Raw genomic sequence first — 13,743 nt, 5'->3', positions numbered from 1 at the left:
AGCTTGAATATTAAGTACACTTAGAGTTAACCTATAAGTGTATGACTTTTTGTAACACATATCAAACGTTCTCACTTGTATTTATTCTCTGGTTTTCAGGTACATTTCTTTGTAGCGGCTTAGATGATAGACCTTGGTTACATAACTTAACGACTTCTGTTATGTCTTTACCTCTCGTTTCGGGAAGATAGAATCTAAAAAATAATACCTTACGTCAAATAGTATGGAAATATGAAGAAGATTAAACATTAAAAATATTATGAATTAAATAATTAATTAGACAAGTACATAATTTATTTTAGAAATACTAAATTTTTATATATGATATATATATATTATATATATATATATATATATATATATATATATATATATATATATATATATATATATATATAATTAGTCAAACTGTTCACGTCTGAATCGGAATCAATAGAACGATATAACAGTTATTTTAGTATCTCTGCTTTGTCAGCCGTTCGAGCTGATTCCAATTCATACCAAAAAGTCCAACTAATGTCTCCAATATGTTCCCACTTTCAGTGGTTCGAGCACAGAGGTGCTACTTGCTTAGGTGGCGAAGAACTAAATAATTGGCAATTAAATAAAATGTTTTCTGTCCTCTGGCCTGTCGAAATGTACAAACATTATTTTAGCAGATATTTTCCTCGTTTTTAACGTCCTGTGTCCTTTTGAATCTAATTCTTGATTTCCCGGTTCAAATTTTTTAACTCGTTTGTGTTATCACTTAATGTTCCTCTTTTTTTTTAGATCTTAGACAGCATTTCTATTCCTCTTCTTTCAACGCTTGAACAATATTGTTTTCATTTTGTTTACGCTTATTTTTTATGCTGTTTTCTGGATTAATCCATGTTTTTAAGGATCATTTTTGTTCTTTCTATTTTCATGTTAAAACTGAATTTTGTCCTAATTATTCTATGGTCACTTCGTATAAAAAATGTATACAATACTATCACATTCTCAAATTATTTTATCCATGTCCACCTACGTTGGAGTTTATTATTGAAAAAGAAATTCATCACAAAAGAGTAGTCTTCTGATATAAAAAGTTAATAAGCCTGTCACCTCTCTCGTTTCTCTCAATGTAGCCCAAGTTTCTCACAGCTCATTCTGCCTCATCTTCTACTTATTATATTCTATAAACAATTGGCATCGTACCTATACAATGTTTATGTATTTCGTTCAAAATATCTTAATATACTTGTTCTACTTTCTTACCCGGGTGGCTTATCATCATCCAGCCTCAAGAGTCCACTGCTGAACATAGGCCTCTTCCTCATGTTTCCAACCCCGTCTATCTTGCGCCGCTCTCATCCAGTTTTTATTGAGTTTTCTTAAATCGTCAGTCCATCTTGTAGGTGGTCGACCGACGCTTTTCTTGTCTTCCCTTGGCCTCCATTCCAATAACCTCTTTGTCCATCGCCCATCTGTCACTCCGGCTATGCGTCCTGCCCATCTCCATTTCAGTCTGGCTATCCTCTCGATGATGTCAGTCACTCCGGTTCTTCTCCTGATGTCTTCGTTGGTTATTCTGTCTCGCAGAGTTATTCCTAACATGGACCGCTCCACTCTTCTCTGCGTGACTCTCAGTTTGGTAGCTGCTGCTTTTGTTAAGGTAAGTGTTTCTGCTCCGTACGTCAAGACTGGGAGGACGCACTGATCAAATACCTTTCTCTTTAGGCATGTGGGCAGCTCACTTTTAAAAGTTTCTCTCAGTTTTCCAAATTCTGCCCACCCAAGGCCGATTCTTCTCTTCAGTTCATGAGTCTGGTTATCCCTGCCAATCATAATTTCATGTCCCAGGTATTTATATCTATCTACGAGTTCTATTTCTTTCCCACCAATACTGATGTTCTGGTTGGGTTGGGTGGCTTATAGTTGGTGCTTATAACTGTACTAGTGATTTTGCCCCAGTGATTTTGAAAAAATAAAAACGGCACGTGGCACTTGGGGAGTGCCGACAACAGCGAATACTCCTTAAAGCGCGTTATTACTATGTTAATATTTTTTATATTACCACACATTTAAGTTGTTTAAAATTTGAAAAATCTTAATTGTTTTCTTTAAAAATTTTGAATGATTTTAGTAATGTATAAAATTTGTTAAATAATACACAGGATTTATTTATCATTTAGATTTTCAGTATTATCTTGTATTTATGTTTAATAACTTCATTTTCATTACCATTACATTTTATTTAATTTTGTTTAATTTTATTTAGTTTTAATTAACTTTATTTAATCTTATTTAATTCTATTTAGTTTTATTTAATTTTATCATCAATCATCAATGTGTAGACTGAATTAGCAATAAATCAACCGTATCCCTTCAAGAACAAAATATATTTGAAATGTCAGATGTTGATAGTTCAGATTTCTTTCCTAGGTGGCGTAGTCACTCTACCGGACAAAGAGTGTGACTTGTACTAGCCTTTTATATAGATAGATAATCTTATTTGGTGCAAATTTACAAATTTGCACTCTGAGTTGTCACATGTTTGGTATATATTTTTTATATATTAGAAAACTAATTACTTCAACTGATGACTCGTCATCTACTTTGAAATTAAACATATTTTAGTGGAAGTTGGTCTTCTCCCCGATGTCTTTCTTCACTAATATCGAATATATCCCACTTTGGTTTAGTCCTTCTAGTTTTATTACGTCGCTTCTGATAAGAGGGTTTATATGTTGCGAGAATGTTCCAGTTCCAGCAAGCGGCTGCTTGAATATAAAGCTCACCAAAACACACTTGGCCAGAGTGACATCTGAATTCAAAATTTCCCCGTGTGGGTGGGGGGTCTTATATAAGAATACTCACATTTACTTCTAAACGAAAACCTTCTACGGTAATTAATAAATAATAAAATTTATTTTTACATTATCGTTGTACATTATTCTTTTACATTGTACTTACCTAGTGAAGAAGAACAATCCAAAAGCAACTAGCGCGAAAATGAAAAACGACGCCGCTCCAAGATACGTCTGCATCAAGGGAAATGTAAGACCTACTATGAAATTACCGCCCCAACTAGACATACTTCCTAACGCCATAGCACTTGGTCTCGGACCGACTTCGAACAATTCTGAACCTATGAAGTATGGAATTGGTCCTAAACCGAATCCGTAACACAGGACATATCCTTGTACACCTATTATGCTTAAGTAAGGCACCCATGAATAGGAATCCTAAAAGACAGAAAGTTCAGTGATTAGACTACTCTAAAGTAAAACTACTGTTATAATTAGTTGATAAAATTGGTAGATAAAGTATTACCGGTTATTAAGATTATTGTTTTAATTAGAGTATTAATAGATTTTATATATTCATTTGTTACTAAAAATCATATCATATAGTGATATGGATGTATACATGATTTATGACAATCGTCCCATAATTATTTTAATAATTTTGACTTAAATACATTATATTTTCAACACAATAAAATTTGTAGAAAAAATTTGGTAGAAAGAAAAATGACACAATACGAATTCTACTTACAATATATTTGATTGCAAACCCCAGAATTACCAAAAAGATAGCTGAGGTTATTGTGCTGACTTGTATACAAAATCTTCTGTTAAAGCGTGACATTGTCCATACCGACAAAATTGCCATAAAATTATTACATAAACCAGAACCAATGGTACCGAGTTCACTTGCTCTATCGGACAATCCTGCTGCTTTGAATATTGCGCTGGAGTAGTAAAATACCTAAAAAGAAAATATTAAAATAAATATGATATTCGGCTCAATATCGGTTAGATATTACAGTCAGAAGTATCAAAAGGTAATTACCAAAGTAACGAAGTGTTCTCTAGGCAAATACAATCCGAGCACTACTTATATAAATAGCTCTATAAAAGGGTATACTATAGTTAAATATATTCTATTCCACATTTATATTAGCTTAAAGTATTAAGTAATAAAAACTATATTAGCATTAATTTTTATGATTACATTGCATTTTTATTTTTTAAATAAATACAATATTGTTTTACAATAAAATACTGTCAAATATTGTGTATGGCCGATTGAGACCATATGCGGAACAATTAGTTGGGGGATATCAATGTGGTTTCTGTAGGCAGAAGTCCGCAATAGATCAGATCTTCGTCTTGAGGCAAATCTTGGAAAATACTAGTATATTTAATATAGACACACATCATCTTTTCATTGACTTTGAGAGTGCCTATGATAGCATCCATCGAGAATTTCTGATTCATGCACTGAAAGAGTTTAATATTCCAACTCAACTCATTGATATCATAAAAGAAACACTTAAAGTACAAAGCAAAATTCGAATTCAAAACGAACTAACAGATACAATTCATGTGAGAACGGGCCTACGACAGGGAGATGCCCTATCCTGTATTCTATTCAACATCACATTAGAGAAAATAATTAGGGAGTCAAACGTCAACACCAGAGGAACAATAATAACAAAAAGTGTACAAATATTGGCATTTGCAGATGATGTTGATATCATAGCTAGAAGCGAAAGAGAGATGATAGAAGCATTTAATGCGATAGAAAGAGCGGCACAAAACAGTGGCCTAAACATTAATGAAATAAAAACCAAATACATGAAGGCCAGGAAATCGACAGGCCAAAGAAACCTAAAGAATCTGACAATAGGAGACTATAACATCGAAAGCGTGAAAAATTTTACATACCTAGATGCGTTACCGCAGATAACAATGTCAGTGAAGAAGTTAAGAGAAGAATACATATCGCTAATAAAACATATAATGGACTAATTAAACATCTAAGATCTAACAACATCACAAGAAAAACCAAATGCAAAATATAGAAGACCCTGATAAAACCGGTCCTTGTGTATGGATCAGAGGCATGGACACTGTCGAAAAGCGATGAAAACCTATTAGGCACATTTGAACGAAAAATCATTAGACACATATATAAGGGGGTAAAGGAAAATGACATATGGCGCAGAAGATATAACTTTTAACTATACACAATATACAATGAACCCGAGATCATAACATCCATAAAGATCGGACGACTGCGCTGGATGGGCCATGTTGAACGAATGTTGGAGACTGAAACAGCAAAACATATTATGAGGCAAACACCAGTAGGAAGAAGGTCAAAGGGAAGACCCAAACTTAGATACATGGAACAAGTGGAACAAGATCTGAAAACACTTAAGATTACCATCTGGAAAAACAAAGCAAGGAACAGAACAGAATGGCTGAAAATCCTAGAAAAAGCCAGGACCAAGAAAGGGTTGTCGAGCTACTGATGATGATGATGAATATTGTTTTATGTTTTACGATTATTATTCCACACCATAATTTGACATAATAGAGAAAATATATGGTTTCAACAACGTTAGATATTTTCTAACATTTTATGTAGAAGAGCCAATTGCATTGACACTCTGCCATAGATAAACTTTATCAGCAAGTAATATTGCAATGTTCTTGTCAACATTTAACTATTTGACTGCTCTGTTTTCCAAAGACGTGAGATCGCTTTTAGGTTACTTGGTTCGATTTGGTATTCATGAGGTTTCGATCTGGATTTCTTATGCGATATTCTGCAGTAATCCATGATTTTTCGATTAGGCATTATCAATTATGGCTCACAGCGGTACTATGCATGGTATTATAGCACAATTTCATCCTTTGTTTATAACACTCACTGCCTATGTTGAGGATTGCTGATTTAAAAGATTAACAATTACTCTTGCTGGTTAGAATACCATTGTTGCTTTCATAGTATTGGCTATGAACAGTTGATTATATCTCAGCAACCCTAGTATAAGGTACCGGTACACTAACTGTATGGTAAGTATCATATATTTTTTATCAGTGTGTGCCAATTCCAGTTTGGTTTAATGGCTGTATCCACTAGGATGTGCTCTTTTCATGAGGTTATAAATGCTTATGGTTTTTGCACTGAGTTAAAAGCTCTTTTTTTATAAACTTCGGTGTCAAATTCTCCTCTGTACAGCATGGTAAAAGTCAAAGTGACACAGCAAGTGTGTTTTCTTCCTACTTCCTTTAGGTAATCAACTTGTCAAAAACTTCTGTCCCTAAAGGGATTTTATCAAGGAGTGCAGGCTTTCGCGGCCGATGTTTTGTGTGGGTACATTGTTTTCGGGGTTCAGGATCTGAAATTTTTTCCATTTAATTCCAGATCAAGGCCTATTAAACCCGAAAACAATGTACCTCCACAAATAATTTTATTTATTATTTGATTTGATTTTATCTGATTATTCAACTGTTTATATTTTGTAAATTTTTTGCTTTTTGAACAAGAAAGACGTTCAAGATGTAACTGTATTAAATCAATTTTCAACGTGACCATAGAATAGGAAGAACAAAGATAGTCTTGAACCTAAAGAGGAAAAGAAGAAATATGGTAACAAGAACTAAAAATGTCACATTCACTTCGATTACTAAGATAAGGGCATACCAGGAAGAAATAGAGAGTAACCTTCAGAAAGACGTGCCAGATGAAACAAATATTGAACAGCTCAACGAAATGTTGGCGGACGCCCTAAAGAAGGCATAGAAGTACCAAGCCAAGCAAACATAAAAAACTATCAGAAGACACAAGAAACCTAACCTACTTAGGAGCTTAGGAATTTAAACAAAACCTTTTTAAAAGCCGTTAGGAAAGACATAAGGAACTTTAACACTAAAGAAACAGCTAATACCAGAGAACAAAACAAAAGCCTAAAAGTTCTAAAACGAAAGTTTTAGAACACAACAGGAACGAAGAATATTTATAAGTTAAAAAATAAACATGGAGATGACATACATGAACAACAAGAAATCATCGAAGAGTGCTACAGAATATTATATAGTTGACATGCTCACATTCCAGAGGTAGAGATCCCAGCACTACAAAATCAAGGATCAGAGGAACTTCCAAATATAACTGAAGAGGGAATTAAATCAGCATTAAAAGGTATGAAGAGCAATAAAACACCTCCAGAAGATGACACTGTAAGTGAAATGATAAAACTAGGAGGTGAACGTGTCATAAAAGCTTTAAAAACTCTTTATAATGTTTGCCTCCTTGAAGGAATTACACCAGAAAATGGAATAGTGACATTATGATAATATTGCATAAAAAAGGAGATGTAACATAAATTAGAAACTACAGACCTATCACCTTGTTATCTCCTTTATATAAGCTTTTTATGAGAATTATAACTAACAGACTGGGACCTACGCTAGATTTTCATCAACCACTAGAGCAAGCCGGATTTAGAAGTGGCTTTGGAACTAATGATCACCTACAAGTAATAAACTTGTTTGAGAGAAGACTTTTTTGTAGACCATGTTGAGAGTTCTTACAGGCTGCAGTATTGATCATAGGTACACAACTTTTCTTCAAAATATATATATAATAGTGCAACAACAGCAGTGAGAATGTACTATGGAGAGACAAACACACTTCCCTTGGATATGGGTAATAGAGGCAGATAAGGTTATTAGAGACATTATCTCTCCTAAACTATTCACCGCTTTATTACAGAGTGCCATAAGAAACAATAATTGGGAAAATATTGGAGTCAACATAAACGGAGAGTTTCTGAACAACTAGAGGTTTGTTTCTGAACAACTAGAGGTAGAAGACATAGTCCTTATTGCAGACCGGGTAGATCATGCCTGTCAACTTTTTTAAGACTTTTTTTTTGTTTTTGTACACGAATTGACCTTAAAAATAGCTTTTCCAAAACACAATACATGACCAACCTTGTATTGGCCAAAAATATTTCAACTAATGGCACGCAAATTGAACAAGTTTATACCTATAAGTATCTGGGCCACGAGATTAAATGAGGAAGAGACAATCAAACAACAGAGTTAAACAGGAGAATAGGACTCACATGGGAAGCTTACGGAAAACTGAGGGAAGTCTTTAGATCAGATATTCCCATGTACTTAAAAAGGAAGGGCTTTGATCAATGTGTACTTGAAATTCTAACATATAGAGCAGAAATATTGAACCTTACCAGACAAGTAATCAATAAGATACAAGTGGCACAGTGAGCAATGGAGAGGCCAATGTTGAATATATCTGTACGAATAAGGAGTTCGCCGTAGCGAACTTTGCTGGTTCGATGAAAGATTTTTTCTTACTGTACAAAGCTTCTGAGGTACTCCTTAGCTCCGAAGGACCAGCTGGGGAATCCTGCACCTGAAAGGTTGTTCCCTTGACTAGGGATAAGGATAAACATTAAACTGGTAAAAGTCTTAATTAAGATTAGTCAAAATGTATCTTTATTAAAAGGAATAATAGCCTATAGCACTGTAGAAAATATCAGTTATAAGTTTATTGTTTATAAATAAGAACAGTAAAGGTTTATGTGATATTCAAACCGTTGTTGGATCGGCAAATCGTTTTCTATGCACTCGCGACATGTGATGGCAACACAGTGACCAGTGAACAATTGAGAGGTTGAATAAGTAGATTTAAGTTTGATTATATTTTGTGTATTCAAAATATACTTAGAGAAAGCCTTGACTACATGGAAAAGAAGGCATGCGAAGGCATGGGAGTACCGGTACGGAACGAATACCTATATACGTTAAGCTTTGCAGACGATCAGGTAGTGATTGCACAAGACCAAGACGACCTCAGCTATATGATGAAGAAACTACAAGAAGAATATACCAAGGCTGGCCTAGATATTAACCTCGCGAAAACAGAGTACCTATCTACAAGTGAAGAAGACATAGAAGATCTACAGATTGATGACAACGTAACAATCAAAGGAAAGGATAAATTCAAATACCTGGGGTTTATAATCACGAAAAAGGCAGCAACAGAGGAAGAAGTTACACAAAGATTAGGACAAACAAGAACAGCAATCCGACAACTTAACTCAGTATGGTGGAATAGACACCTAAATATGAAGACAAAAACGCAGATTTATAAAACATTAGTGCGAAGTATTATGACATATGGGGCTGAAAATTGGATCATAAACAAGAAAAACAGCAGTAAGATAGTAGCAACAGAGATGGAATGCCTGCGAAGATGCTGCAGAGTAACAAGAATGGATAGGAGAAGTAATGACGAAATAAAGTAAAGAACATCAATAGAAACAGACATACTAATATATATATATATATATATATATATATATATATATATATATATATATATATATATATATATATATATATATATATAGAACAAAAGAGACTAAAGTGGTATGGACATGTAAGAAGAACTAGCGACAGCAGATGGATAAAGAGAATAACCGAATGGAGCCCCATAGGAAGGAGGAAAAGAGGACGACCCCGTCTCCTCTTTTCCTCCTTCCTGGAGGAACGAAGTAGACGACGCCATGAGTAAGAGAGGACTAAACGATGGAGAATGGAACAACAGAGAGAGATGGAAACGGTTGAGCGAGGGAAGGCAGTGAATACTGTAGAATCCCTAAATATATATAAGTTTGATTATTACTTACAATAGGGACAGCATCTAATTATTTTTAGCACACTCACTGCCAACAATAGGATATTTTTGAGGAACTTGTTGTTTGTCTTTCGTTGTTAATCGTTCAAGGCCAAGAATGGACTGGTTTTAAGGGACTAGTCCAAGTTTAGAAATAAGGGGAATATTTAAATAAAAATAAGAAGTTTTTACAATGTACAGATTTATGGTAAATTTGTACAATATCCCTAAGGGACAGAGTTTCAAATCAAATAGTTAAAAACACTGGTGTTACGGACGCAGTTAAAAGAATTACAACGCTGAAATGGAACTGAGCAGGACATGTTGCCAGAGTCAGAGATGGAAGATGGACCAAGAAAATTTTAGAACTGAGACCTAGACACGATGCTTATCGTAATGGAGGACGTTCTCCAACAAAGTGGTCAAATAACATCAAGTGTATCCAGCACAACTGGATTCAGGGTGCTCAAGATTGGATGTAATGGAATTATTTACGAATGGCCTATGTTCAGCAGTGGACGCAAAACGGCTAATGATGATGATGGACGACCATTTTTGCAAAAAAATTAAATAGTTAACAATTCAGACAAAATGTTCAGGACCAATTTGAGACAAATTTATTCCAGATCTCTTCATCCGCCGAACACACATAATAGTAAACATGGTGAAACATTTGACTACAAAATATTCGTCGCCTGCCGAAACAGTTGCCATCACTTATTGGAATATATTTTGTAAAAGGGGCGGAAATAGCAATTTTCAGTGTTATTTCTATCAAATAATTGTTCACGTACAGTTACAGATGATAATTTGAGTTATGCTTACCGCATTGATTCCACTTAGTTGCTGTCCAGCTTGAAGAGAACAAACCAACAATAGAGGTAACAACAACGAACGATCTACTAAAACTTTTCCAATACTCCAACCAACTCTGGTATTTTTTTCGTTGTCTTGTTGTTCTTTTTTTAGTTCCAATATTTCTAAATTGACTGCAGCTTGCTTTGAATTCCTGAGTCGATTTAATTCTAAAATTTAGGAAACCGTCGTTAAAAATTAGGACAACTATGCATGAAATTTACCTTAAACTTACGTCGGAGGGCTTTGTGTTGATCTTTTTTTATTACAAACAAATACTTCGGGCTTTCAGGCAATAGTGGCAGTGTAAAGGCGCAGATAATCACAGGAATAACATATGCAGCCAAACAATGAGGCCAATAATCGGAATTACCTAAAACATAAATAAAAGATTATCAAATCAGTGTTATGTATATAATAGGTTATTATTCAGATAAAACTTAAAACTGTTGTTACAGTTGAAAGATATTCATCAGACCTTTCAATTGCAACATCCACATTTGTACTTTAAAACAGTATTTGTAAAAAATAAAAAAAACAGGATTTTTCTCTGAAGTCGTCGGTTTTCAACATAATTCATTTGTTCCGTTTATGTGCACCATACTGTGTATCATATATACATATATACACACAACTAAACTTATATGGAATCATCTGATATTTCTTATTATTTTAAACGAATTAACAAAAAACAATCTACAAAGTCAAAGAATATTTATTTTAAAACAATTAAATCACCAATACATAAAAATTACAGAATCCCATAAATTCTTAAATAATAAAATTGAAATTATTTATTTTAAAGTCACTAGTACACAAAATTTCAATGTACAAGGAATGATGTTTAAATTGTTTTTATTTATGTTTTTTTTAGTAGTCGGTGTGACCAACACTGGGCCTTATGCAAGCTCCAATTCGCGTGGGCATGCTCCTAAACAAATTCTCAACATTTTATTGTGGTACATTGCTTCATTTCTTCAAGAGCAGCTTGTACTAGCTGTACGGTATTTTGTGGATTATCCCATCGAGGTCTAATTATTTTTTAAGCATATCCCACAAATGCTCTATAAGGTTAAGTTTGACTGAGCAAGCAGGCCACTACAGAATAGTGATATCTTCTGCTTCAAGAAAGTCTGTAGTGACTCTGCTGGGATGTGGAGCTGCATGAAAATTGAATTTTGCACTGCACTTTTTCAGAGTCTAATTACAGGTTCTAGAACCAAATCAACATACCTGCGAGCTGTTAAAGTTGGTTGAATGGAAACTAAAGAAGTTTTTTCGCCGTCCATATTACTTCCCCAGAGCATAAGACTTCCCCCTTTATGTTTGTGAACAGATTTCTCTGTTTTCGTTCTTGCTTGTCTTCCTAGTCTTCTAAGTACACGAATTCATCGGTCATATGATTTTACACAAATCCTGGTTTCTTTTGAAAATAGCATATTTTGCCAATTTCCAATGTTCCAGTTTTGGTATTGAAGACACCAATTTAGGCGATCAATCTTGTGCTGCCTGATTAACTGGGGAACCCGCTCCTGTCTACTGCTGTATAGTCTTTGGGCAAAAAGTCTTCTTAGTATTGTTTCAACTGAAACACTTACACAATATGTACCTTTCAAAAGCTGCTTTTGGAGTTGCGGGTGGTAGCGATCGTGGTAGGCCGTTGTTACTTTTTAGTGACTTTATCTTGGTCTATTCTTAAGCGTTCATAACTCCTGCTAACTACCATAGATTTTTGGCACAACACCCTCTGTTACGCCTACCATTGCAACTATATCCCTCTGATACATTCATTGCTCCACAAGATCAATAATATTTCCCCTTTGCACATCCGTTAACTTCATGTAAGACATATTTCGTTTTTAAAAGCGAAAGTTCGTTTATTTATTTTCGTTTGATTTACAACTAAAACAAATAATCTATACCGTGCCGGACACTCTTATCTGTTTTGTTTTATTGGTTTGCTTATTTTCAATAAAAACCTTTATTCTTCGCAACAATAACAAGTTGTTTCAAAAGAAATATGTAGAAATATGTACATATATATATATATATATATATATATATATATATATATATATACATATGTACGCTACACAAAATATTGGATGGACATATGAATAGAAGGCAACAGCTCTCATATTAGCACTTCGAGGTAAGGCTGTCGAAATCTTCCAAAACATCCCAGAGGCCGCACAAAAGAACTATGAGACCATTGTATCGGCTCTAGAATTAAGATACAGCAGTCAAAATTTGAAGCAACTATACCAGAGTCAATTAAAAGCGCGTATCCAAGGCTCCAACGAATCTGTACAAGAATACGGAGCGGAAGTAAAAAAGATGGCATGACTCCCTAGGCCCGAAGCTCTGGAAGAGTTCTTACATAAATTAACCATCCAATGTTTCCTTGATGGACTACGCGATATAGATCCTTAGCAGATATTACGACTAGGAAGAGGACGTTACCAAATATTGAAGGATGCTATTGTCGCAGCATTAGAGTATAACGCCGTGAAGAATGTGTCCCGTCATCAACGAAAAATGCATCAAGTAAGAGGTGTTGCCGAAGTGGAAGAAGGCGATCTGAATACGCTGCACCAGGTATTGGTCGCCCAATTCGAAAAATATCTCCGCCCAATAGCTGATTCTTGAAACAAAAACGTCAAGGGTACCTAAAGTGTTATAATCGTGGATTGGTAGGCCACCTTCAACGTGATCTTACCACAGCAACGCAGTCCCAGGTTATCAATATCCACAATAAGACGAAGCAGAAGCGTCCGTGAGCAGAAGAAAGATCCAGATCTAAATCTAGTTCGTGAGCAGCACAAGAAAGATCCAGATCTAAAGCTAGTCCGTGAGCAGAAGAAAGATCCCGATGTAAAACTAGTCCTTGAGCCGACGAAAGATCCAGATCTAAAGCTAGATCGTGAGCAGAAAAAAAGATCCAGATCTAAAGATAGTCCGTGAGTGGCTGGACAACGGAGCTAGGCCACAGTAGCAGGAGATTGACAAATATGGGCAAGCAGTGAAGGGCTATTGTGTCTGCGAGATGACGTCATCGCTCGTAAATGTTCCAGGTGGAATAAGAACAATGCTCCAATTTGTTCTTCTAAAGTCATGTGTTAAGAACGTACTTGCAGAACTCCATGATAGCCACGCCGGGGGGCATTTTGGGATAAATGGACCCTGGCCAGAGTCCGTGACAGGTATTATTGGGTTAATTATCGGCAAGATATGGAAGAATGGTGCGAACGATGTGACCTATGTGCATCCAAGAAGGGGCCCAAAACGAGACTTAAAGAAAACTCAAACAATCCATCACCGGGACTCCATGGGAATGAGTTTCTGTTGACATTCTGGGATCATTTCCAGTAACAACATGAGGAATCAAGTATTTTATGGTTGCTATGGACTATTTTTCCA

The 13,743-nt window shown here is 35.1% G+C and overlaps 1 protein-coding gene across 2 annotated transcripts in view; it reads right to left on the bottom strand.

Moving 5' to 3' along the window:
* The window catches only part of LOC140436820 (solute carrier family 2, facilitated glucose transporter member 1-like), an 88,960-nt gene that overhangs the window by 624 nt on the left and 74,593 nt on the right, over positions 1–13,743 (bottom strand). For both annotated transcript variants that reach the window (XM_072525946.1, XM_072525947.1), the window contains 5 exons: positions 10,559–10,696; positions 10,294–10,493; positions 3,523–3,735; positions 2,938–3,209; positions 1–194 (listed from right to left, as the gene is read on the bottom strand). The exon at positions 1–194 is cut by the window's left edge. In XM_072525946.1, coding sequence (XP_072382047.1) covers positions 62–194; positions 2,938–3,209; positions 3,523–3,735; positions 10,294–10,493; positions 10,559–10,696 — 956 coding nt within the window. In that variant the 3' untranslated portion in view covers positions 1–61. The remainder of the gene's footprint in view (positions 195–2,937; positions 3,210–3,522; positions 3,736–10,293; positions 10,494–10,558; positions 10,697–13,743) is intronic.

The sequence above is a fragment of the Diabrotica undecimpunctata genome, chromosome 3, assembly GCF_040954645.1.
Source record: "Diabrotica undecimpunctata isolate CICGRU chromosome 3, icDiaUnde3, whole genome shotgun sequence".
In the NCBI taxonomy this organism is placed as follows: Eukaryota; Metazoa; Arthropoda; class Insecta; order Coleoptera; family Chrysomelidae; genus Diabrotica; species Diabrotica undecimpunctata.
This window is presented reverse-complemented; position numbering and strand designations above follow the sequence as displayed.